At 52.8% G+C, this 21,678-nt stretch overlaps 5 protein-coding genes across 5 annotated transcripts; 1 reads left to right on the forward strand and 4 right to left on the reverse strand.

Moving 5' to 3' along the window:
- Positions 1–3,145: 3,145 nt before the first annotated feature.
- On the reverse strand, positions 3,146–4,781 carry CABS01_09653 (phosphoglycerate mutase; the record flags this gene model as incomplete). Its single annotated transcript, XM_060543010.1, has 3 exons — positions 3,146–4,134; positions 4,186–4,641; positions 4,727–4,781. The coding sequence occupies 3 exons, from the start codon at positions 4,779–4,781 to the stop codon at positions 3,146–3,148; spliced, it is 1,500 nt and encodes a 499-aa protein (XP_060400226.1).
- Positions 4,782–7,303: 2,522 nt separating this feature from the next.
- Positions 7,304–7,966, forward strand: CABS01_09654 (uncharacterized protein; the record flags this gene model as incomplete). The annotated part of the gene is made up of 1 exon (XM_060543011.1): positions 7,304–7,966. One exon carries the CDS (start codon positions 7,304–7,306, stop codon positions 7,964–7,966), a length of 663 nt encoding a protein of 220 aa, XP_060400227.1.
- Positions 7,967–8,385: 419 nt separating this feature from the next.
- On the reverse strand, positions 8,386–10,333 carry CABS01_09655 (T-complex protein 1; the record flags this gene model as incomplete). The annotated part of the gene is made up of 6 exons (XM_060543012.1): positions 8,386–8,478; positions 8,566–9,203; positions 9,255–9,845; positions 9,899–10,107; positions 10,159–10,225; positions 10,309–10,333. 6 exons carry the CDS (start codon positions 10,331–10,333, stop codon positions 8,386–8,388), a joined length of 1,623 nt encoding a protein of 540 aa, XP_060400228.1.
- A 787-nt stretch (positions 10,334–11,120) lies between these two features.
- On the reverse strand, positions 11,121–13,393 carry CABS01_09656 (uncharacterized protein; the record flags this gene model as incomplete). Its single annotated transcript, XM_060543013.1, has 4 exons — positions 11,121–11,190; positions 11,347–12,063; positions 12,143–12,511; positions 12,561–13,393. 4 exons carry the CDS (start codon positions 13,391–13,393, stop codon positions 11,121–11,123), a joined length of 1,989 nt encoding a protein of 662 aa, XP_060400229.1.
- Positions 13,394–15,097: 1,704 nt separating this feature from the next.
- On the reverse strand, positions 15,098–21,320 carry CABS01_09657 (hsp90-like protein; the record flags this gene model as incomplete). Its single annotated transcript, XM_060543014.1, has 2 exons — positions 15,098–15,316; positions 15,369–21,320. 2 exons carry the CDS (start codon positions 21,318–21,320, stop codon positions 15,098–15,100), a joined length of 6,171 nt encoding a protein of 2,056 aa, XP_060400230.1.
- Positions 21,321–21,678: the final 358 nt, after the last annotated feature.

The following is a 21,678-nucleotide window of genomic DNA, read 5'->3' on the forward strand; positions in this document are numbered from 1 at the left end:
GAGTGGACTTATACTCTTCGTGGACTTACACTCTTGCGTGACGGAGTTGAGGCTGTTCCATCCACGCATCAGTCAATTTCCTGTAAGCCGTCCGGAGTCTCCGCAACAGAACACTGACACTACCTCAGTAGAGTTTAATTACAGGTTCTGGCCCTGAATCAGTTGAAAGAGCACAATATGGATCAAGATGGTCTGTTCGTGAGGCTCTCAGAGCAACTTACCATCCGTGCTGAACCTACTAGCTAAGTTGGACAGCGTGAGAGAAAAGTCGCCGAAGTACTGCGTAGAAAGAGCAGAAAAGATCTGCAACCGTAGAGTCGGGAACGTGGGAAGTCTTAGGGAAACAGGGAGATGGTTAATATGTGAAGGTTTATAAGGTCGCCCTTTCGAGTCAGGTAACTTCTTTGCTAAGCTTAACTCCCCATTATGGCAAGTCTCCTTTAGGAGTATAGTGGCTTAAGCCTCATCTTATTTCGAAGCGTAATGCATTAAGAGGACGAGCATTTCAGCAGCGGGAAAAGTTGCTATGACAGAGTACGGGTATCCCTGGAAACCACTGGAAACTACCCTCGTGGCGAAGCTTGTTCTCTGAAGACTGTAGTTGGCCTTTGCACGCGCCACAATTTTCTACTTCGGGTTCGTTCTACTAGAGGATGGTAACTCGTAAGATCGTGTGGGGGCGTTGCGAACGTAGAGATTGCTTTTAAAGACTTACGAACAGGTCCTTGGTATAAGACGAACCCCCTGGCGCCTCTTTGGTATACTTATCGTGCATCCCATGATTTCGTCTTCTATCTTTGCCATCGAGTCGTGTCATGCGCACGAGAGCCAAGGCTCAAGACGCGTGTTGTCTTAATCAAGACGGCAGGGCTGGGCAGAATATCGACCACCAATTTCCCGGCGCAAGTCAAACTAACCTTACCTTGGTTGAGAAAAACCTACTTGCCAATGCAGCCCCCCAATTCGATTTCATGAAGTATTATCACCCAGTAGACTTATCCCACTTGATTACTGATGTTTCCGACAGAGTACTGATAGCGGCCTGAGCTGCGTTCTTCACACACGCATTCTCTTCGTGAGTGCCAACTACCTTCCGTAGCTATGCCTGAAGTTAGTTTTTCACCACTGTCTCGAGTGCTCTTGAACTTGAGCGGTGATACGGTTTTCTGTCGTTCATCTCATTTACGTAAAGTTTCAAGGCCTTCTAAATGTATCCCTCAGCAGCTATTGTAAAGTGGTCTTGGAAGCGCCACCTGCATGCCTGCTATACGGGTCTGACTTGTGGCAGGTTCCACCAGGTAGGCTGTTTAATTTTCTCTCGGAAAAAGAGTTCCGGTCCAGCGTTCATGGATCCCAACCGATCAAAGCCTAAAGTGAGAGCTCGTCATATTTTCTTTTGGAACGTTGAGAAGCGCGCGGCAAGTAAGCTGGCTATACTCTACGCAGCGGGCCGCCGCCGCCCTCACAGGGGCCTTTTGGCTTGTCACACCGCCGGAATCATGATTCACTCCTTCAGTCCGTACACTCGACCAGAATAATAGCCTTGTTATCCAGGTAAGAGCTTTGTTGCAAGGAAGCCTTTTACGTTGGCGATTACTAAAGCAAGGCCTTGCATCTTCCTCTCGGCCCATTCAGGACGCTGATTGGCCCAAGGCGCCGGAGGTGCCAAGATGCCGTCTACGTGGGCTCACGCCGAAGGGACTCTGGGAGACTCGGAAAGAGCGATAGATAGTAGTCTCCTTTCTGAGATTTTCTCTCATGATCCAATTCCGGTTGGCGAGGTCTCCTGCTCACTACCAGCACGCATATATCACAGCATCACTAGAGAAACGGAGAAGCAGCGGTGCTGCCAGGCTATTTATTAATCGAAGATTGCCTACCTTACCATGTGTTCGTAATCTCAAAAGCCGCTTGCGGAACTGCTCTGGAAAACTCTGACTTGTAGCAGTGCTATGTAGTCGAAAGCTGAGGCTTCATCTTTAACGAAGGACATGAGGCAGGGCTTTTGATACAAATGACCATTAGACGTCACGGAATCAAAACCCGTTACACATGAAGATAGGAACAAAAGAAAAAGAGTTCACCCCCCCGGTGCTGAATTGGGAGTTACATCTCTTGGTGCTCATGCTGGAAATCGAACTCGGAGCCTGTCGTCGAGTAGGCATGTATTGGGGCGAATTAATTGTTGACCTTGATATCACTCCACCACCCAGCCAGTTTGACCTGACCCGTCGACCTAGACGGGCGCCGTCTGGCTGGTGGCGGGGATGGCGTTGAGGGGGTATATATGGGCTCCTTCCCATGTGTATTCAGTAGATGGGATGAATACGCATTTGTACACGGGATCATTGTCCCTCGCCCATCTCGGCTGGAACACAGAAAGTGGTCAGCCAGTTGAGTTCAAGAACGTAAGGGAACCAGCCTCTCCTTTTTCGTGCTTTCATAGTCATGGGATAGTTTTGCTACTTCTCATGCTCCAACCAGATACGACGATGCTCTATGATGATCAAGACCAGCTGATTAAAGAGTCAATATTTGCTTCTTACGCAACGAGGCTCCTCTCAATGATTTTTCCAAGTCATTGGGAAGTCGAGTTCGGTTTATTCATTGCCTATGCAAAGTAAGAAGGGATGACTTGAATTTGTCTTCATCAATAAACATGGCGTCTCCCTTTACACCTATGACTGACTCGACTCCCATGGAATCACTTTCGTCTTTTATGCCGACGTCAGCAAGGAGCACTCAGACTACACGCCGCGGATAGTGATCCTGTCACTTATACATCAAATCAACATAACAGTCATGTTGGCAGAAAACGCTCGAATGTTTCAATTTGTGGGCATTGACGTGACTGCCCCTTTTTGTCTATTCGCACCATGCAATCTAGGTATATCCTCCTCAAGTCGTAACCAACAACTATACAACAACGAATCCAACAAGGCGCCATCGATGAAGTAACCCGTGCCCGTCTAATGCGTTATGAATCCCTAATCGCAAGCATGTAAATCGTTCATGAGCAAAGGAGAAAAGAAAAGCCGCATTCCTGCACAGGTCCCTTATCCGTGGATGCGCCTCTCCAGAAAGAAACCCGCTTAGCTTCGTGTGGCCTGTTTCAAACCACCGTGTGGCGGCTTCGTCATGTCGTTCAGTAAACACTGCCCAAGATACTCCTGTCCCGCTTCTCCGCGGCGTCAATGTCATCCTCGTCTGCCTCAGAGCCTCGGTGGCTGCTATTGGTATCGCCAAGGCGGTTGGCGCGGCGCCGCCGGCTCTTCTCGTCTGATTGCTCATCTTCAGTGTTTGGTGTCATGTTTCCTTTGGTTTGACCACCGACGATGCTGTTGATACTGCCGTTGGCGCCGTTGGCGTCTCCATTAGACACAATGCCAACCTTGATCTTGGTCACGGCTGTGACCTCCGGTCTGTGGCCATCCTCCTCGGAAGAGTCTGTGTCACTGCCGGCAATCGAGGTCTGTCCGGAGAAAGTTCCGCCAAAATCACGGCCAACATTCAGGTGCGGCGAGATCATGCTCCGTAGACGATCTTCGGCAGAGATAAAGGATGGGGTTCCATCGGGAGATGAAACAACTTCATGACGAGCTCGGGTGACGTCGATCTGCGGTGGCCGGCCATCGCTGTCGGTGCCCTCGTCGGATGTGTATCCCTGCTCGCATCGCTTAATGGGTCGCCGTCCTGGTGCAGGGGACTGCCGACGGGATACAACAGACCCATTAGAGGTGACTTCGTCCGTTCGGCGAAGGGCTTCCAGGTCGTCTCGCCTCTGGTAGTGGCTCTTGTGATTACACCCGTTAGGACAGCCACCCCAGCGCCGCGTGACGATGAAGGTCTTACTGCGTTCGAGAAGAGTACCGTTCTTGGCATCCTTGGTGGACCTTTCCTGGTTTCCCTCGACCTCGCTACGTTCCTTCTCCTCCTTCTCCTTTAACTCGGCCCGCTCCTTGCGTAGCTCTGACCATGTCCGGAGTTTATTCTCGAGGATGTACTTGCCGCTCTCTTCTTGCTTGCGCATGATGAGAAACTCGCAGTGGTTGACGTTCCGCAGGTCCTCAAAGTACTCGACAGTGAAGTGATACCACTTCATCAAGAACACCCGGGACATGAGGCCGTGGGTGACTAAAGGAGTTAGCAACACAAGGCAAAACGGCTCGGAGGTGTCCGGCATACCTAATACACAAACGCTGGCAAAATCATTCTCGCCAAACTGACGCCACAGACTCTCATTGAAGCCACTAACTCTGTCGTAGGCGTCTGCGGCGCTCTCGCCATTGGGGATGCGGTAGAAGAAATGGCCGTAATCGGCACGCTCTTGCCACATGCGTTCCATTTCGGCGGAGCACGGCTGGAAGTTACCAAAGTCCTGCTCACGCAAGCGAGGTTCCTCGTAGACCTTGATGTTGGAGCGCTTGAACGGAGAAGGATCCTCCTCGTCGGATGTCAGAGTCGAGAGAATGCCCTCGGTTGTCTCGCGAGTCCGGCGGTAGGGGGAAGTAAAGAAGTGCAGTGTGTCATCGGCACGCAGTAACTTGCGCAGATTGCGGCCAGCTTCGTAGGCTTGTTGCCAGCCATCTTGTGTCAACTTTACTCGGTGGTCGGGTATCGTTTGGTGAATATCGCGGTTCTCTGCGTTTTGAAAAACAGTTAGCAATCCGGTCGAACGGAGATATCTCGGACCAAGGGAAACAGAGAAAGAAAGAGAGAGTCGCACTGTTGCCCTCTGACTGAGCGTGCCGAATGAGGATGATGAGCCTCGGTTTGACCATGATGTCGGGTTGTGGCGGGTGTGTTTTCCGGTTTGTAATCGGGATCAGGCGCCTAGAAGTTGTTTGGAGCGGTCGACAATGTGGTTGTCGGCGGTGTAGTGAGAGAGGTGGTTGTGGTTGTTGTAAGAAGCAAGAAGTTCTTTATTGCCCGAAGAATACCATTCAGAGAAGAGAACAAAGCTCTGTGCAAACAAAATGGACGCGAGCCTCTTGTCGCAAAAAGTCGTAGCGTTGGGAACCTTGTTGACCGGGAAGGATGTGGAAGTGTAGGGGAAAGAATGAGGCGTGGCGGGGCAAAGGCAGGAGAGTGGTAGACGGGGGGCGGATGCTAGTCGCAGAGGCAAACCTTGGGATGGGGCTGCCGTTGTACGTGTATCGCTTTATGCCAACCTTAACCTTAGGAACGGACGGGGAGAGGGATGGAGCCTGCTTTAGTAGTGTGTAGACGTTTCCGACCAACAGGTTGAAGAGGTTGAGATGGGTTGAGTTTGGGTTGAAGGTGCAAGGAACGTAAGGCGTAGCAAGGAGTGGTTTAAGTGGGATGGAATGGACATGTCTGTCATTGCAAGAGAGAAGTCTCAGGGGTGTTTTTTTGGAGGGGAAGTGTGACTCTCAGGGACTCTCTTGGTTGTCTGATGCATCCACCATCACTGACTGCATGCATGCGATACGTATCTTGCCCATGCCACTGCCGCCATGAGTGACAATGACCAACTCCCGCATAGGGGCATGAGGACTGTACATCAATCGACGGCGTGTTGCCCCTTGTGTGCCAGGTATTTTTGGGTATTGCCATGGCAAGCCGCAAGCCGCAAGCCAGCCGCAAAAGCGCAAATCTCCTGTAGGAGGTATACTAGAGAAAAGGACCCCTCGTCCCACCCAAATGAATGACAGTCAAACAGACCCATCCACACTCTGCCCTGTACCTTTACCAGAGACAACCCAATCGACTTGGGCTGGCTCTTTAGGTATTCCGCGGGGGCTTAAAGACAGGCAGGGCCGTCCCCCCTCCAAGTTGTTCCAACAGGCCACGGCCCCTGGCCATCTCTTGCTCTACAGCGGGGTACATCGGAAGATCTCAACGCCCTGTCAGCCAACCAGACGTCAGAGGCAGGGCTCGGGCTGGCACCTTGAGACAGGGAATGTGCAGCCCCTGATTGGCGCACCTACCCTCCGACAAGCGGCGAGGCTGTATGCCCCACCTTGCGGCGGCACGGCGGCACTTGCAATTTTCTATCCTACCTTTCTCTTTCACTTTTTATGAATACCTTTGCCTAAGGTAAGGTAGGTAGGTTCTCTCTGAATGGGTCTGCGAATACGGACATCCATTCACGGATTATGTTTTGTGAAAAAGAAAAAAAAAATGGAGGGGAAACGGGGTCTGCCGGCACTACTTACTTTTGTCTTACCTGCAGAACCAAAGTGCCCGCATTCCAGGTGAAGCCATACTACAACCCCAAAATGCATCTTCATCCAACAGACGAAGAGCAAACCACATACATTCTGTTGGACGTTGTGGTGCAACTCCTCTTTCTGCAGTCTTCCCAACCAATATTCCCTTCCTGTGATTGTGATTCACTCATCACGTCCATCTTGACGCCTGACAACCAACATCACTGCAACCCCATACATACATAGTAAGGTAAACTCAAAAAAGTATGTGTATCCGTACCGAGTGCTTGTGTCACTCAAATTCCGCACCTCGTCTGGCTCAAGCGTGGTTCATCTGCATGCTCCGATTAGGCGCGTTGGCCAGAACCGCCCATTCCCAGCACTGTCATTCGATATTCAATCTTTGTTCCCCACCTCATCCACACAACCTTGCCCACACCTTGCAACTCCCGTCGCCCCCAATCACCTTGCTTCATTTCCTCAGCCTTTCCAAATGGCAAACAGGCAATCGCACACCTCGCCGCAAACGTGCTTGACTCTTACCGGTTCTTACCAACAGGCAGGTCAGAAACAGCAGACAGCCGCCGCCACCCCGGCCCATCTCCTAGCCGCCCACAACCGACCGACCTCTCACCACGCCACCGCGCGCCAATCTTTTCCCGCTTAGATTACCTTACCTTACGCCGCGCGCGCGCGCCTCCATCTCGCGATCTCTTGTGGTAGCTCACAATCAAACATCAAGTCACCAACATTCAATCGCCCACTTCACCCAATCCAACAGTCAGTCACACTCTGCCTAGACCGGGGAAGACTGCAACGCAAACCACCCAGCTACGTACGCAGACGGCTACCATCACATGCGCCTTCCCGCCCGCCCGTTTTGCATAGCCCATCGCATAGCTGCTAGCAAAGCGCAATCACCGTAGCCGGGCCTACCGACGTTCCTCCCCCCCGGATCAGCCCATTCCACATCCAGCCTCATCCCACAATCATACGACTCTCCTCCGCCAATCTCAAAAGCTGCTCAACGCAACCGCCCACCGCCGAACCCGCAGGATCCGGTCCTCAACCGACGGACCGACCTCCCTTCCACACCCCGAACACCACCGGCCGCAACAGCAGCAGCAAAAATGTCCGGCGAAGGCCCCGAATCAATCCCCACCTCAGCGGACCCCCGCTCCCGCCGCCCAACAAAGAAACGCGCCCTCACCCCCGTCTCCGAACACGCAAAACACCTCGAGACCCTCTTCTCCAAACCAGACCAAGAGATCCGTCTCCCTTCCGGTCCCGGCGCCGTCGCCAAACGCGCCGTCGCCGCCCCGCCCGAGATCGTCACAAACGTCCAAGGTTCCTCCGCCGGCGCCGGCTCCGGCGAGTTCCACGTCTACAAGGCCAGCCGGCGCCGCGAGTACGACCGCCTGCGCGCCATGGACGACGAGGTCAGACAGGAGAAGGAAAACGACGAGTTTGAGCGGCAAAAGGCCGAGCGGGCTGCCAAGGACGAGGAGCGCACGAGGAAGAATCGGGAAAAGAGGGATAAGAAGAAGCAAAAGGGTAAAAAGGGACCCGGTGGTGGTGGTGGTGGTGCTGCTGGCGTGGCAAAGGGAGGAGCTGCAGCCGCTTCTTCGTCAAGTGGTGGTGTCGCCGCAAGGGCTGCGGCGGAAACATCTACAAACAAGGAGGATGAAGATGCCAAGGATGATAAGGACGGCAAGAGCAAGGGCTCAGAGACGGCAACGACCTCGTCAGGAGCTGCTCAGCCCCCGGGTATCGTGATCCACGACGAGGACTGATTCATCGTCCCGTGGTTTTGGAGGGCCCCTTGGACCTGAGCCTGGGTCTTGGGGTTCGGTTGCTGTCGAGCTTTGAGCTCTTTTTTTCAAGCTTGAACATAAGCTTGGCGTGACCAAAAATAACTTCAGACCAAACACCAAATGTTCGGTGGGTCCCGCGCCCAACTTAAACATTGATTTGACAAGACAGGAGACACAAGGCAGGGGGGGCATTTTCAGAAAAGCATGAGCATCAAAGCTTTTTTTGTCCTTTGGAGATGTCCCGAGAACTTCAGTCGTCTAGGTAATTTCTAATCCCATATCTATGCATCCATACAGGGGTATGACCTTTTCTTTTTCATCTTCATCACTGCTCATTGCAACCGCTCTCCCGTCTTCGTCATGAAAAATACCGGATCCGACTAACGTCAACAGGCATCTTATTCGTCGCCACCTCCGTGCAGGCCGTTGCCCATTTGCGCTGCCTTTCTTGCGCTGCAAATGTCGTCTACTCTGAGGAGCAAGCAAGCGGACTGTGAGCCATGTATTAGTATTGTTGAACAATGTGTAAAAGATGAAGAGAAAAGAGGGGCAAAAATCGTAAACCAATGTAGACATACCTCAATCGCCGTCTTGATGCTCTGCAACTTGATAGCCTCCGGCTCCCACACACCGTACTCCTTCATGTCGGCGACAACGCCAGAGTCACCGTTAATACCCCACGAGTGCTTACCCTCTGCGTGCTTGGCGCGCAGGTCAGTCAGTACTCTGACGGGGCTGGCACCGGCATTCTGGACCAAGGTACGGGGGATAACCTCAAGCGCGTCAGCGACGGCCTTGTACGGCCATTGCTGGACACCCTCGACGCCCTTTGCGAGCTGGCTCAACCGCACCGAGACGGCCATCTCAGTAGCACCACCACCGGGGGAGAGTCTGGGGTTGAACATGACGTTGCGAGCAACACCCATGGCATCCTGCAGGTTACGCTCAATCTCGTTGAGCACGTCCTTCGACGGGCCGCGGAGGAGCACTGTGCAGGCCTTGGGGTTCTTGCATCCGGTGAGGAAGGTGAAGTACTCGTCGCCAATCTTCTCAATCTCAAACAGGCCGCAGAGCGTGCCGACATCGGAGTCCTGGATGTCATCGACGCGGTTGACAATGGTGGCGCCCGTCGCTCTTGCTATTCTGTTGTTGTCCGTCTTGCGAACGCGGCGGAGGGCGGTGATGTTAGCCTTCATGAAGTAGTGCTGAGCGAGATCTGCAGGATGTTAGCCCTCATTCCCCAAACCTAGCCGACAATAAGACGCACCTGAGACACCCTTCTCGGTAATGACCAGATCGGGCTTAAGAGCAATAATACCCTCGCACATAGCCTTAACCTGCTCCTCCTCAATCTGCAGGATACGGTTCCAGTCCTCCTCCTTGGAAATCTCGATATTGGTCTGCGACTCGCCCTTCTTGTACTCCAAGGGGCAGTCGAGGAGGACGATTCTGGGATTCTCTATTCTCCGGCGCATCTTGGGGTGGGTGATGTCCTTGTTGAGCATGACTCCGTCTAGCACTCTGCTGTCCTCGATCTCACCGCCCGGCACCTTCTCCACACGTGCGTATCTCTTGATGTCGACCTCGGTTTTTCCGTTGCCGGCCTCCCAGGTGACGGTGCGGACTGCGCGGAGAGCCAGGTCGCACATCAGGTCGGACCATCTCGAGATGAACTTGGTGCCGATAGAAGAGGAAATGAGGCCGCGCATGGCCTTGTCGTCGTTGACATCGATGGGGAGGGAGATATCGTCGACGATCTCGAGGGCGTCCTTCAGCGCGCGGCGGAAGGCGGCGATGATCTGGACGGGGTGAATGTTACGCTCGAGCTGAGGGAGGGACTGCGCAAGCATCTCGCCAGCTGGGCCAGGTCAGTCTCTGGCTTTATAAGCAGGATAGCTTTCAGGGGCTTACCCAGAATAATGACCGTTGTTGTACCATCGCCAACCTCTTCGTCTTGTGTCCGGCTGAGCTCGATCATGCTCTTTGCTGCAGGGTGCGAGACCTCAATCTCTCTGAGGATGGCATGGCCATCGTTGGTAAGGACGATACCGCCCATGGGGTCGAGGAGCATCTTCAACATAGCCTTGGGACCCAAGCATGATCGAATAATGTCGGCGACGCTGATGGTGGGGTTAGCGAGTGTCTATGGAGTTTTCGAAAGAACATCGTACGTCTTGGCGGCCGCGATGTTGGACATCTGGGCCTTGCGACCCGTCTGCCGTTCACCGGCACCGGTGTCTGTAGAGTACGCAGTTAGTACCTGATCCTGATATTTGGGGGGGTAGCTAGTCAGAGCTCTGGGGAAGGAGGGGCTGCCATACTCATTACCACTACTGGAGCCTGCATGGTTGTGCGACAACGATTTTAAGAACCTCAATAAAAAATTGGTGTCGTCGAGAGGATGTGTGTTTGGCGAAGAGCTTCACCGTTGCAGAGGAAACCGTGGAGATGGCGGGGGTGGTGGTGCTGCTGCTGCTCAAGGCACCGGGCTTCTAAAAAGTTCGCTGGGCGGGTTTGTTTTTTGGCGGGATGAAGCTGGAGCTCGGCGGAACCTTTCCCCCGGCTTCACCGAGCTTCACCTGGCTTCTGGCTTGGCACACCGATGGACCCACCTTTGACAACGTCCCATACTCTACCCAGGAGTAATTCCAGCAAAAGTTTGGGGCCAGGGGGATAGCAAATTCTCAGGGGGAACGAAGAGGAAAAGTACCATAGGGTCATTTTACATACTCAGGGCCCGCTCGCAAGACCAAGGGTTACTCAGCCAGCAGACTTGCCCCTTAGTGACATAACCCCCTATGGAACAGTAAAAAGGACTTCTGTCGAGAGCATCCCCCCTCCCGAGCGGGTATTCCTCTTTCAGCCGGAGTTCTAGGACTTGAATACTTCCCGGAAATCAGGTTTGCGGTACTTAGACTTGAATTGTTTTCCATCTCGTCATTAAAGGTCAGGGAAACGTGGCCGAGGGGTATGATGGGGGGGTCTTTGTATTAACTTGAAAGTCCTCGAGCCTCACTCAACCTTACCTTTTGCTCGATTCCCAGTGAAGTCATTCTTTTCGGTCTCTTCTCTCTCCTACATAGCCATGAATCACTCAGATGGCTCACTAGAACGATGAACTGGTAAGCACCAATCAACCAAATTCAGCTACGGAATACTCGCTCTCACTGCCCCCAGAGTCCTTCTGAGCCTCTGCCAGTCCGCTGTAAAGAGATTCCATGCCATGTCCTAGACGTCCATGCCCTAAACCATTGAGTTCCTCATTATTTGACGCAACTTCTATCTCTTGCGCATTCTCTGCTTGCAATTCGGCCATTTCCCACTCGACCCTCAACTGCTATCTAGCGCGTTGATCCTACCAATGGACTTCGTTGCGAAGCCCAGAACTTTTAGAAGGAGCCGTGTTGCCTTGGTGTCTGTTGTTTTGCCCTCTATTCAGACCTTGCGGCCTGATACTATGTTGAGATTGCGACGACTCATGCTGCACAGGCGTCCACCTTGACTGAGACGCCCCAGCAACAGGGGCGAATTCTTGCCAATCACCCTCAAAGGTAATGTCTACGATGCACTCATCGCTCGCCATGGCGTCCTGGAGTGATTCCCACCGCACTTTGTCGGCGTCTGCCGCCAAATTAAAGCGGTCCCAGAACTCGGCCTTCCTCAGCAACAACGTACTCTTGCTGACACGCCTGTCTGTTTCTTTCCAGGGAAGACCAGTCACATCCGATGCGCAGAGAAAGTCGTCAAGTGTGCTGTCATCCGGCATATGAGCCTTTTTGGACCCGGTCACGAAGATTGGCAAGCCGTCTCCGGAAATCTTTAGCCTCATCTTCAAATCCTCTAAGCCTGAATCGACCCTCCCAATGGTAAGCTTGTCAAAATCACCAAGCTGTGGAGGTTCCATCTTGTCCAGTTGCTCTTCCATGATGGGCAGTGGCTTGCTGGTGTTCACCACTACTAGGATGCTGTCACAAGGTATAGCAATCTTGATGAAAGATTGTGGCATTGGCGTCAGTTCGATCGGCGCTGGGCCATTGACTTGGGCCAGAGGCTTGGTTATCTCGATACATACCCATCTGCGTTTCACTCCATTGATATCGGTGCTTGGGTAAAATGTTAGCTAGGCCATGTGTCGAATAAGGACGAAATACTTACATATCCAAGTCTATCAATGATAGTTTGTGTTTCCGATCACGTTCAAAGAACCTCTCTGTGGTGAAACTCGAGTCATCGTCGTCGTCTCCTGCATTAGCACCCAGGGCTCCCCCCGGAAACGACTTTTGCCCGTTGTTCTCCCTTTGGAAGTGTATGTACTGTATCGAACGCCTCCGATACCCGTTCAATTCCATAGACCTGGCTTGAAAGGCGCTGAAGCTCTTGTTCATTGACATGCCGTGGTAGCTGGGTTGCCACTCGATATTCATGATCTGATCGGCCCGCCGCCGAGCAATTACTCCGGGAATGCTGTGGACGGTCTTGTTGTATGGACGTGATACTGCCGTAAGCCTGAGAGAGGCCCCTTTGCTGTTTACTGATGAGCGAAATATTCTCTATCGACAAGAAGATAGCTTACACAAACATCGATCTGGCTCTGATGTAGGCGTTATACATGTCCCACCACTCGTTGGCATAAGCCGGGCTTCTGTCTGGTAGAGTAACTTCCGTGGATGGAAAACCCAAACGCCGTTTCTCATCTTCAGCAGCGTTGATAACTTCCTTCTGTCTTAATGACTTCGGCAAGGCGAGGGCAAGGTCGGTCAGATCGATGCCACCAAAAGCCATGATATCGTTTCGAGATTCATGTCGTAAACGGGCTGGGTCTTGTTCAACCTTGGCTCGGTACTCGTCCCTGCGTTGTAACCCAGTTCGGAGTCCTAACATTAGCTTCTCCTGAACGCTCATGTCAGGCTTGAGATCGGACATCTTGGCGAGGTTGTAGCCGGCATCGGTTTCGACTTGGACATTTGCTGGGTTTCGGCAAAGCGACGCCACGCCTAACACTTCTGTTAAGCAAGGAAACCAAAATATTTTGCATATTCTTCTTACTGTGACGGGAGACTTCAGGGAAGCAGCCGAGACGAGTTGGCCGCGGTGGGCGAAATTCTGGGATTCGGGCTGCGATATATCAGCGATGAAATTCCTCTTTCGGAGGCAAAAATCTGTAGCCATAGGCCAGCCACAACCCTTTAAGCCATTACCTGAACTTCCAACCGCCATGGTTCTTCTGTGTCTTCGTATATATTGATGTTGTCGTTGTTCTGGCCTCGTTCCCGTCATCACCCGCGGTGCTGCACTGGGCACGACCACGCTCGAACGGTTTCGTTGTTCGACTCGCTTTCTTTTAGGCGCGTTGTGCTCAGCTTCGCTCGCACGCCTCTTTCCAGGGTGAGTCCAGGGCAAAGTCATGTTGTTGACTGCTTTACTCGTGGCCGGTTGAGGAGTATGCCGTGGTTTTGTACTTGGTGAGACTTGTGTGATGCCTCGAGATGAATGGCGACTAGGCCCTACGCGTAAGCTAGCAACGGAAGGAGCTACCTTTCAATTGAGCTCCGGTGACTGTTTCCGAATTGTGTATATCAGTTGATTTCGCCTGGAGGCTCGAAAGGATCGGGGAAGGCCGGTATCAGAGCTATAAGCCACCTAGCGCCGAGTGATCCGGTCGGGAGGTTGTTTGCAAGTAGTGTGTGGTATAAATGACTGAAATTTGAAGAGGAAGGGAGGTCTTGCGCTCCATAAAAGTACTAAAAGACAAGATCGGGATTAACGAATGAAGAAAGGAAAGGAAGCTATTCGCGGCCACTTTGAAGCGAGTGTTGGGATGGACGGTCCGAAGGTAGCAGATGCAGCGAGGAGGTGCGAGACAAATGAATGTACGGCCGTCATCGAAAGAGGAAAGAAGAAGAGAGAATCGATAGGCCTATCGCGTTCCAGTCTTCGAGGCAAAGAACATAAAAGGTTGTGGGTTGAGAGTAGCGAAAGAACTTTGACGGTGGGGGTGGTAAGGCTGAATCTTCAACCATCACCCTCCTGCCTGGCGTCGCTCTCGAGTAGAAAGTGGCCTCCAGCTTCAGCCTGGATACGGAAATCAGCGAAATAGATCACTTTGAAGTGGGTTCAATTGGCAGAGTCGGACTAGGCAAGAGTAAGGCCGGGTCACCTAGACCTTCTGTCTCCAGTGTCTGGGACACTGCCTCGTTCGAATGGTAGAGTGGGTAGGACCTGTAGAATGCTATATATTAAGAAAGAGAGGAAAATAGTGGAGGAAGGTTGCTTGGATTTGCTCTACAAAGCAGGAACAAAGCGGTCCCAACCTGAGGTTGAGTCAATAAGCCAGCTTCGACGACACGACGAATTTGCCTGTCTGACTTGAGCCTCACTCAGCGCTTCGAAATTCGACAGCCACATAATTACCTCACATACACGCTAGCTGAAGTAGCTATGTAAATTTTAGCGTCATTGAATGTATTGAGATATCGTCTTTCAATCACAATTACCGCCATCTCTGCCCACAAACCCTACCAAGCACACAGCGAAAGTATCCATCTCCTCTCCCAAACGCAGGCCACTCATCGAGCTGCGTCCTTACGTATTGGCTGACCTCCGTGCCTGGCCTGACCCATCCTATACCCAACATATAGGCACCTGATCAGAACGATTTCCGTCCATGCCTCTACTGCAAGTCCGGTGTTGGCCCACACTTTGGACGCCATGCACATACATCGCCAAAGCTACGACGACATGTGTCATCCCTGTCGTGAGTCCGTAAGAAGAATATAAGCTAATGTATAATCCTGAAGTAACTCCCTTTTGCAATAGACCCTCCTCTAGAGGTACGTCTCTATGATGGTATCCGCCTCGAAGCAGTTGTACACAATGAGCAGAAAGGACCATATTAATCATGATGAACCTGAATCTTTCGTGAATCCCCGAAACTCCTGTTTTCCTAAATGCCATGCCTTGCTAGTATGAACCCCATTTTTGTGTGTTTGAATGTAACCGTGTAGTGCGGGCGCCTATGCTATCGCAGCAGGCAGAAGTGTATGAGGGACGAGACTTGGTAGTCCCGCCTCTTATTGTTGTTTATCCTGGTTTTGCGTCTTTCTCTAGGCTTCAGAAGAACCTGGACATGGCTCTGCTAAGATCAATGAAGTCGACGGGCTTGGTGACGTAGTCGCTGAACCCGGCCGCAACGCATTTGTCCTGAACATCGGACATGACATTGGCCGAAAGCGCAATGATGGGAAGCTTCTTGAACCCTTGCTCTTTCTCCCATTGTCGAATTTCTCGGCAGGCCTGGTAGCCATCTTTGCGTGGCATATGCAAGTCGCACTAGGGAGTTTGTCAGCAGAGCGACACGTCTTGCGAGATGATGAGCACTTACGAGTATCAAGGAGTAGTAGTTGTGGGCGTGACCAAACACCATTTCGGTGCACTCGGCACCATCGGCGGCCACTTCAACCTCCACGCCAACCTTCTTCAAGTACTTCTGTAGAACCTTCTGGTTCACAGGGTTGTCTTCAACCAGTAGCACCTTATACCCTTTGTTGCCCATACGTTTTCCAATCTCCTGGTAACTCGCCTTCTGAGTTTCAACCATACGTTGCGCAGTTGAGCGATTCCGATCAACGCTCAGATCGCGGACCTTGTCAGGATCAAAGATGACGGCAAACCTCGATGGCTTGACAGGTTTGTAGATGAAAGTGACAATGTTTTCTGACACAAGTTTCTCATACTTCGTATCTGTCGCAAGTCTCATTACGGCTTGCCGTTGAACTGAGTCTGACAGAATGAGGATTGTCGTATTGTTGATGGTAGTCGACTTTGTAATCTGCTCCATGAGGCCGATAATCTCCTCTGGAGACGGCAAGTTGAGGACGATGTGAGTGAAATTGACAGACTCCTCTCCCCCAAGCAACTTCTGCGCCTTTTCGGTAGAGTCTAGTGCTGTGATTTGATGAGGCACATCCTTGGGCAGAGTCATCTCGATGTGTTGTGCCGTGGCTTCACGACTATGAGTCTGAGGGCAGATGATGAGGATGGAGTACATTGGAGGCTTCAAGTCTTCAGGCTTTGTCGGTTTGGAGGTCTCGGGTGTAGGCGTTTTGCCTGGTGAAGACTCGCTGGAAGGTAGCTCGAGCTTCATCTGCGACAGATCTTGGCCACTTGCTCTTGCTGCTTCGCTGAAGTGAACCAGTCCAACGTTGATCGAGGACACGGACGTAACGGACGTACGCTCCGTAGCCCGAGAGACGCCAGACTGGACCGATGGAGCTGAACTTCCGCTAGAAGCAACAGCAGGCGACGTGAACTCAGTGTCAGTCTTGGGGCTGTCTGTTGATGCGGGCGTAGGTGAGGGCAAGTTCTTTGAAGGGCGAATAATAGCCACATCTTGAGTCACACTGGAAGTGGGTTGCAAGCTCTCAGGACTCAAGGGTGCATCAGGATGATCCTCCTTTGTCGGCAAAGCAAACTTGGCAGTGAAGGTGAACGTTGACCCTTTTCCAGGGACAGCGCTACCTTCCATCTTACCTCCGTGCAGTTCCACCAACTGTCTCGAAATGACTAGTCCAAGACCACTTCCGCCATGCTGTCGGGTGCTGCTTCCATCGATTTGACTGAATGGCTTGAAGATGAGATCTGCCTCCTCCTTAGAGAAACCGCGGCCTGTGTCAATGATGGCGAACTCGAGCATGATCTCGTGCTGGTCCTGGGTCGAATCTTTGTTGGTATGAACCCTGCATCGACTGAAGACCTCTCCCTCGGCAGTGAACTTGATGGCATTGCCGATGACGTTAAGGAGCACTTGGCGAATCCGGACCTTATCGCCCTTGACCCAAGCCGGAACATCCTCCTCCACAATGTAATTCAGCTCTAGCCTTTTAGCAATAGCCATGGTGGAGACTAACTCATTGACATCCTCAATGAGAGAGCGGGTATGGAACCATTCGTATTTGAGCTTCATCATTCCGGCATCGACCTTCGACAAATCCAGAATGTCATTGATGATCATCAACAGACTGTTAGCACTCGTCTGAATGGTGTTGGTGTAGTCTCGCTGCTCTTCGTTGAGAATGGTGTCTTGCAGGAAGCTGACCATTCCTGAAATCCCAATGAGTGGCGTCCGGATCTCGTGCGACATGTTGCTCAGGAATCTACTCTTAGACTCCATAGCCTCCTTGAGTTTGGCTTCAAGTAGTTTGTGGTCGTTGATGTCCGTAGCTGAGCCAAAGTAGGAGCTGGCTCCATTTCCAAAGTCAATGTTGTCGATCTCGACGCACCGGATTAGGTGCCATCTGTACTCTCCATTCTTGGATCGTAACCGCACCTCGGTCGTGTATGATAGTCTGCCGTTGCTGTCGGTTGTCACTTTGATAATACCCTGCCTGGCCAAAGCCGTCAAATCAGCGGTGGGCATCTCGTAGACCGAGCTACTGCTCGAGCTGTTATTCCGTGACAAGGCTTGGTGGATGCCTCGAAGGTTGGTTTCCATCTGGCTTTGCGTTTTGCCCGATACAAGGCTGGCCAACGTCGCCTCAGATGACGCTGGGTCTTGGTGCCCTGTACGATCGAACTTGAAGGGCATCGGCGTTGGTGGTCTGTCTGTGGGTATGTGGCATTTGGCCAGGTCATCAGGATGCACAAAGTCCATGAAACCCAGGCCGAGGCAGTCTTCGAAACTCTGCCCCGTGTACGACAGCCATTGCTCGTTGGCAAAAGTAATACCTTCGTCCTCAGTTGCAGTGAATATGATTTGAGGGATGAGATTGGCCAGAAGTCTGTGCTTTGCTTCTGAGGCCTCAATCTCCTCTTGCCGTGCAGCCTTAAGTTCCGCAATATGTTGGTCATGGATATCCATGTAGGAGCCGAGGAATTGCATCATGACTCCACGTTTATCGCGGGACGCAACAGCACGAGCATAGAACCATCGGTAGGCCCCATCAAAGCGTTTGATGCGAACAGTCCTCGAGAACTGTTCACCAGTGCGTAAGGAATGGCTCCATGCCTTCAGATATTCATCTCTGTCGTCTGGGTGAATGCTGCCCCAAGGATCGGCAGCCAGATCAGAGACTGTCTGACCGCGGTAGGTAAGGTAGCGACTATTGACCCAGACGATTTCGCCTGACTGCGGCAGCGAGACAAAGACGTGAGCAGGCAAAGAGTCTAGTATGAGACCCTTGAGACGATCTGATGGCGGTGGCATGTCTACTGGGCCAACATTTATTTTGCCTGTTCGAGTCGGAGCAGTGTGGGGTACCGGTCTACTGACCACACTTGAGCTAGGTGGTAGCGATTGGAAGCTTGTCGCAAAGTCGGCACCGTAGGAATGCAAGAGAGTGTGATGACTGCCGTCGGAACTTCTCTGGTCAGCTGACTTGAGTCGAGGTTCGAGCACAGCAATTTCGTCGAGATAATTCTTGAGTTCGTGGGAGAGCACTCTCTTGGAACCTCCCGGCGTCGATACTCGGCTTTCGACGTTGAGCTCGACCAGGTCTTCACTCTCCCCAGGCGTCTGAGCAGGCTCCGTGTTAAGAGGCTTGTATGAAGCGGAGAGACGAGCTTGGCGCTTGTCCAGTGGCGAATCTTCCTTTGAACTTCTTCTTGTCCTCTGAGAAGTCGCAGAAGCCATCTCAGCCCTCGAATTGCCCGGCTTCAGCTTGGTGCCAAAGTAGCTGTCTCCCCCGACTTGCGCAGGACTGGTCGCAAATCCAGACTTGTCAACGGCATGATGCATGGAACCAGGCGTGCCAAGTGGGGAGCCAGCAGCACTCTTGGAGACACCTGAGTAATCGCTGGGACTGGTAATGCTGCCCGCGAGCGAACGTTGGGCCACCATGTCATCAGAGGCCATAAAGCTTAGATTGCCGATGCTGGCAGGGTCTGCTAGGGGACGCCCGTCGGCAGCAAGCGCGCCGAACCCGGCAGTGTGAGGCCTGCGCCGGTTGAGACCAGCAAGCTCTGTCTCCAAATTCGTATAATGACGACATAGAGAAAAGGAGGTTGCTAGGTGCGGGGCAAGATACTCTAGTGAATGGCGAAGGTTTGATGGATATGGGATGACGGGACTGAGAATCGACAGAATAGCAATAGGCGCGGGCTTATCTTTGCGCTGCCATGGGGATGAGGCAGCATCGTCATCATCATCGCCGCCAGTAGCGTCCTGGGCTTCACTGCGGCTGCGAGAGTGAGATTTTTGCTCCAGGATGGTTGTGTCAAGCTTGAAGGGATGGACAGGCTTTGAAAGCAGTAGATGTGTCAACGGAATGTGAAGGACTGTCCATGCGTTATCCACGCCAATAGCTTCAGGAGGTCGCATTCCTGCGTAGTCTGCAGGTGCAGACTCGGGGTTGAAAGAGTCCTCATCGACCATGGCATCAGTGAAGAAGGGGTTCTCGTTCGGATCTGCCCGCACGGCTGGAGACGGCGCCGGGGACTGGGACCAAGGCGATGGCGGTGCCTGTTCAAACTCCTCGTATTTGGGGGTGAGTGGGCGTGGCTCGTCCTCGGAAAGTCGCGAAATTATGCTAGATGGCTTGTCACCGCTGTGACTACGGCTAGAGCTCCAGGAGGAACTTGAACCACTCAAAATCGTCGAAAGCTTTTGTGTAGACTCGATTCGGCCCCTCTTCAGCTTTTTCCTTGCTGCCTCAGCCGAGGTCGTGTTGGCTGTCACTCTTGACTTGGCTGGCGTCTCCTCTGGCAAGTTCTGAAGATAGGGGTAACTTCTTGTCAGTGCGATGACCTTGCCTCGTTCAAGAACACGCATGACACCGCCGTGGTCGATGAGAGGATCAGCCTCGTAATCCAGAGCTTGAAGCACAGGAAGCACTCTACCCTCTGTGTCGGATTGAGCGCCAGTTGGAGCCTCCCAGCTCGGTACGTTCTGCTCTTCAGCGTCATGCTCAGCGAGTGCAGATTGGTTCAAAGCTGGCCCGAGTGGCTCTTGGGCCATGTCCTCGGTCGCCTGGCCAGGCGGGAAGTAGCTTTTGCTTCTGCCCAGTTGCGCAGGTCGGCGTGAGGGCAAGAGCCTCTCATTGCTGTTTCCTTTTCGTTCCCTATTCTCCTCATATGTCGTGAATGAGTGCCGAGTTTGGAGACTGGGTCGAGACAACATCCTGGGTCGTGCCGCATCTTCGGGTAAAGGAGGCTCTTCCGAGCCAATGTCGCCGGCGCTACTGGGTATCAAACTGCTTCCCCTTGCCATGTATCCGAGGCTGAGGTCGTCCTCCTGGTGCTCGTTGTACGTTGCCTTCTGACCCCAGGGCACGTTCTCGATATCGGTGGTGTCAGCCGGCACAGCAAGTGTCACTCTCTCGGCTTTGTAGACGTCTCTCATGATTTGAACGACGGTGTTCCACCACGCATCCATTCCCGGCTCGGCATTGAGCATCAGCGACAGATCATAGAGGTTTGGGCTTGGGAAATCGCCCTCCAGTTGGCCAGTGGCTCCGGCGGGGAGAAAGGTAAGGGCCGATGCTGGTGTTGATGAGCCGGACATGACCCTATCTTGAGCAGCGCCGAAACCCTCGAACGACATACCCTGCGCCATGAAAGCGGCCGCAGTAGGGGACATGTTCCCGAATGGTCGATTCATCGCGCCCGGGCCGTACCCCGGCGTATACATGCGCGGGAAGGGGTAAGAAGGAGTTCCCGCGATATGACCGGGCGTCATGCCGCCACGTATGGTGTTGCCGGACTCCGTTGACGTTGTGGTTAGATTGGACGATGTCGTTGCCAAGCCCGCGATTCCAGCCTGTGTGCGCGGCGAGTTGCCACTTTCCTCCTGGATTGGTGAGACGCGCACCTTGTCGGGGGTTGTCGCCATTAAGCCTCTCGTCGCCATCTCGCGCTTCTCCAAGTCTCGTGCCAATCGCTCTCGGTATCGATTTAGTTGTATCTGGGATTCAGAAAGGGCCGGTGGCGTCTCGTCGTCGGTCCCTGCAGCATACTCAGTTTTACTTTTTGGTTCCTTGCCGCCCATGCCACCAGCAACGTCATCACTGGTCCTGGACACACCCGCGCTGCGCTTCAGGTTAGTATCCGGACCAGCACCGCCAGGACTCGTAGCCTTGGTGACGAAGGGTTCGGTTTGCGCCCTGGAGCGGTCGCTGGGCGACTTTGAAGACTGCTCCTTGGACACATCCGCCATTGCGGCTCGCGCATGTCTACCAGTCTTTAAAGAATCGAGTGTCAGTCCATGACGGGGGCTCGGAAGGTTGACGGGCGATTCTTTGGCAGGCGACTTTTTCGAATCGGGCGTCGTTCGTCTTGGAAGGCTAAGCCGACGCGCAGAGGACGAGTCTTTCTTGTCTACTGGAAGGCTCGTGCTTGGCATTCCTCATAGAATAGAGCGCCCCATACACAGAGATGGTGAAGTGTTGGTCGGGATTGGTGATGTCGCTTCGAGAAGGTGTCCGGCCGGGTCGTGACGAACAGTGACGGCGAATAAACGTGTCGTGGCAAAGTCGAAAGAGGAGGTGGACGACGAGGGGTTCGGTCGCGGTATTTTGGAGTGGGAGAGGGGAAAAGTCACGGTTGGAAAAATTCGATCGACGGGATGCGGTGAGGCGAACGAAGGTGACGATCTGGAAGTCGAAGGAAAATGCCGTAAGTAAGAGCGCGTGGTGCAGTGGTGGAGGAAAGATTGCAACGGTCTGGTTTGTATTGGTAACTCGTGGTGAAGGGTGAGGCAA

This window comes from Colletotrichum abscissum, assembly GCF_030869225.1.
Source record: "Colletotrichum abscissum strain IMI 504890 chromosome Unknown Scaffold_23.1, whole genome shotgun sequence".
Lineage (NCBI taxonomy): Eukaryota > Fungi > Ascomycota > Sordariomycetes > Glomerellales > Glomerellaceae > Colletotrichum > Colletotrichum abscissum.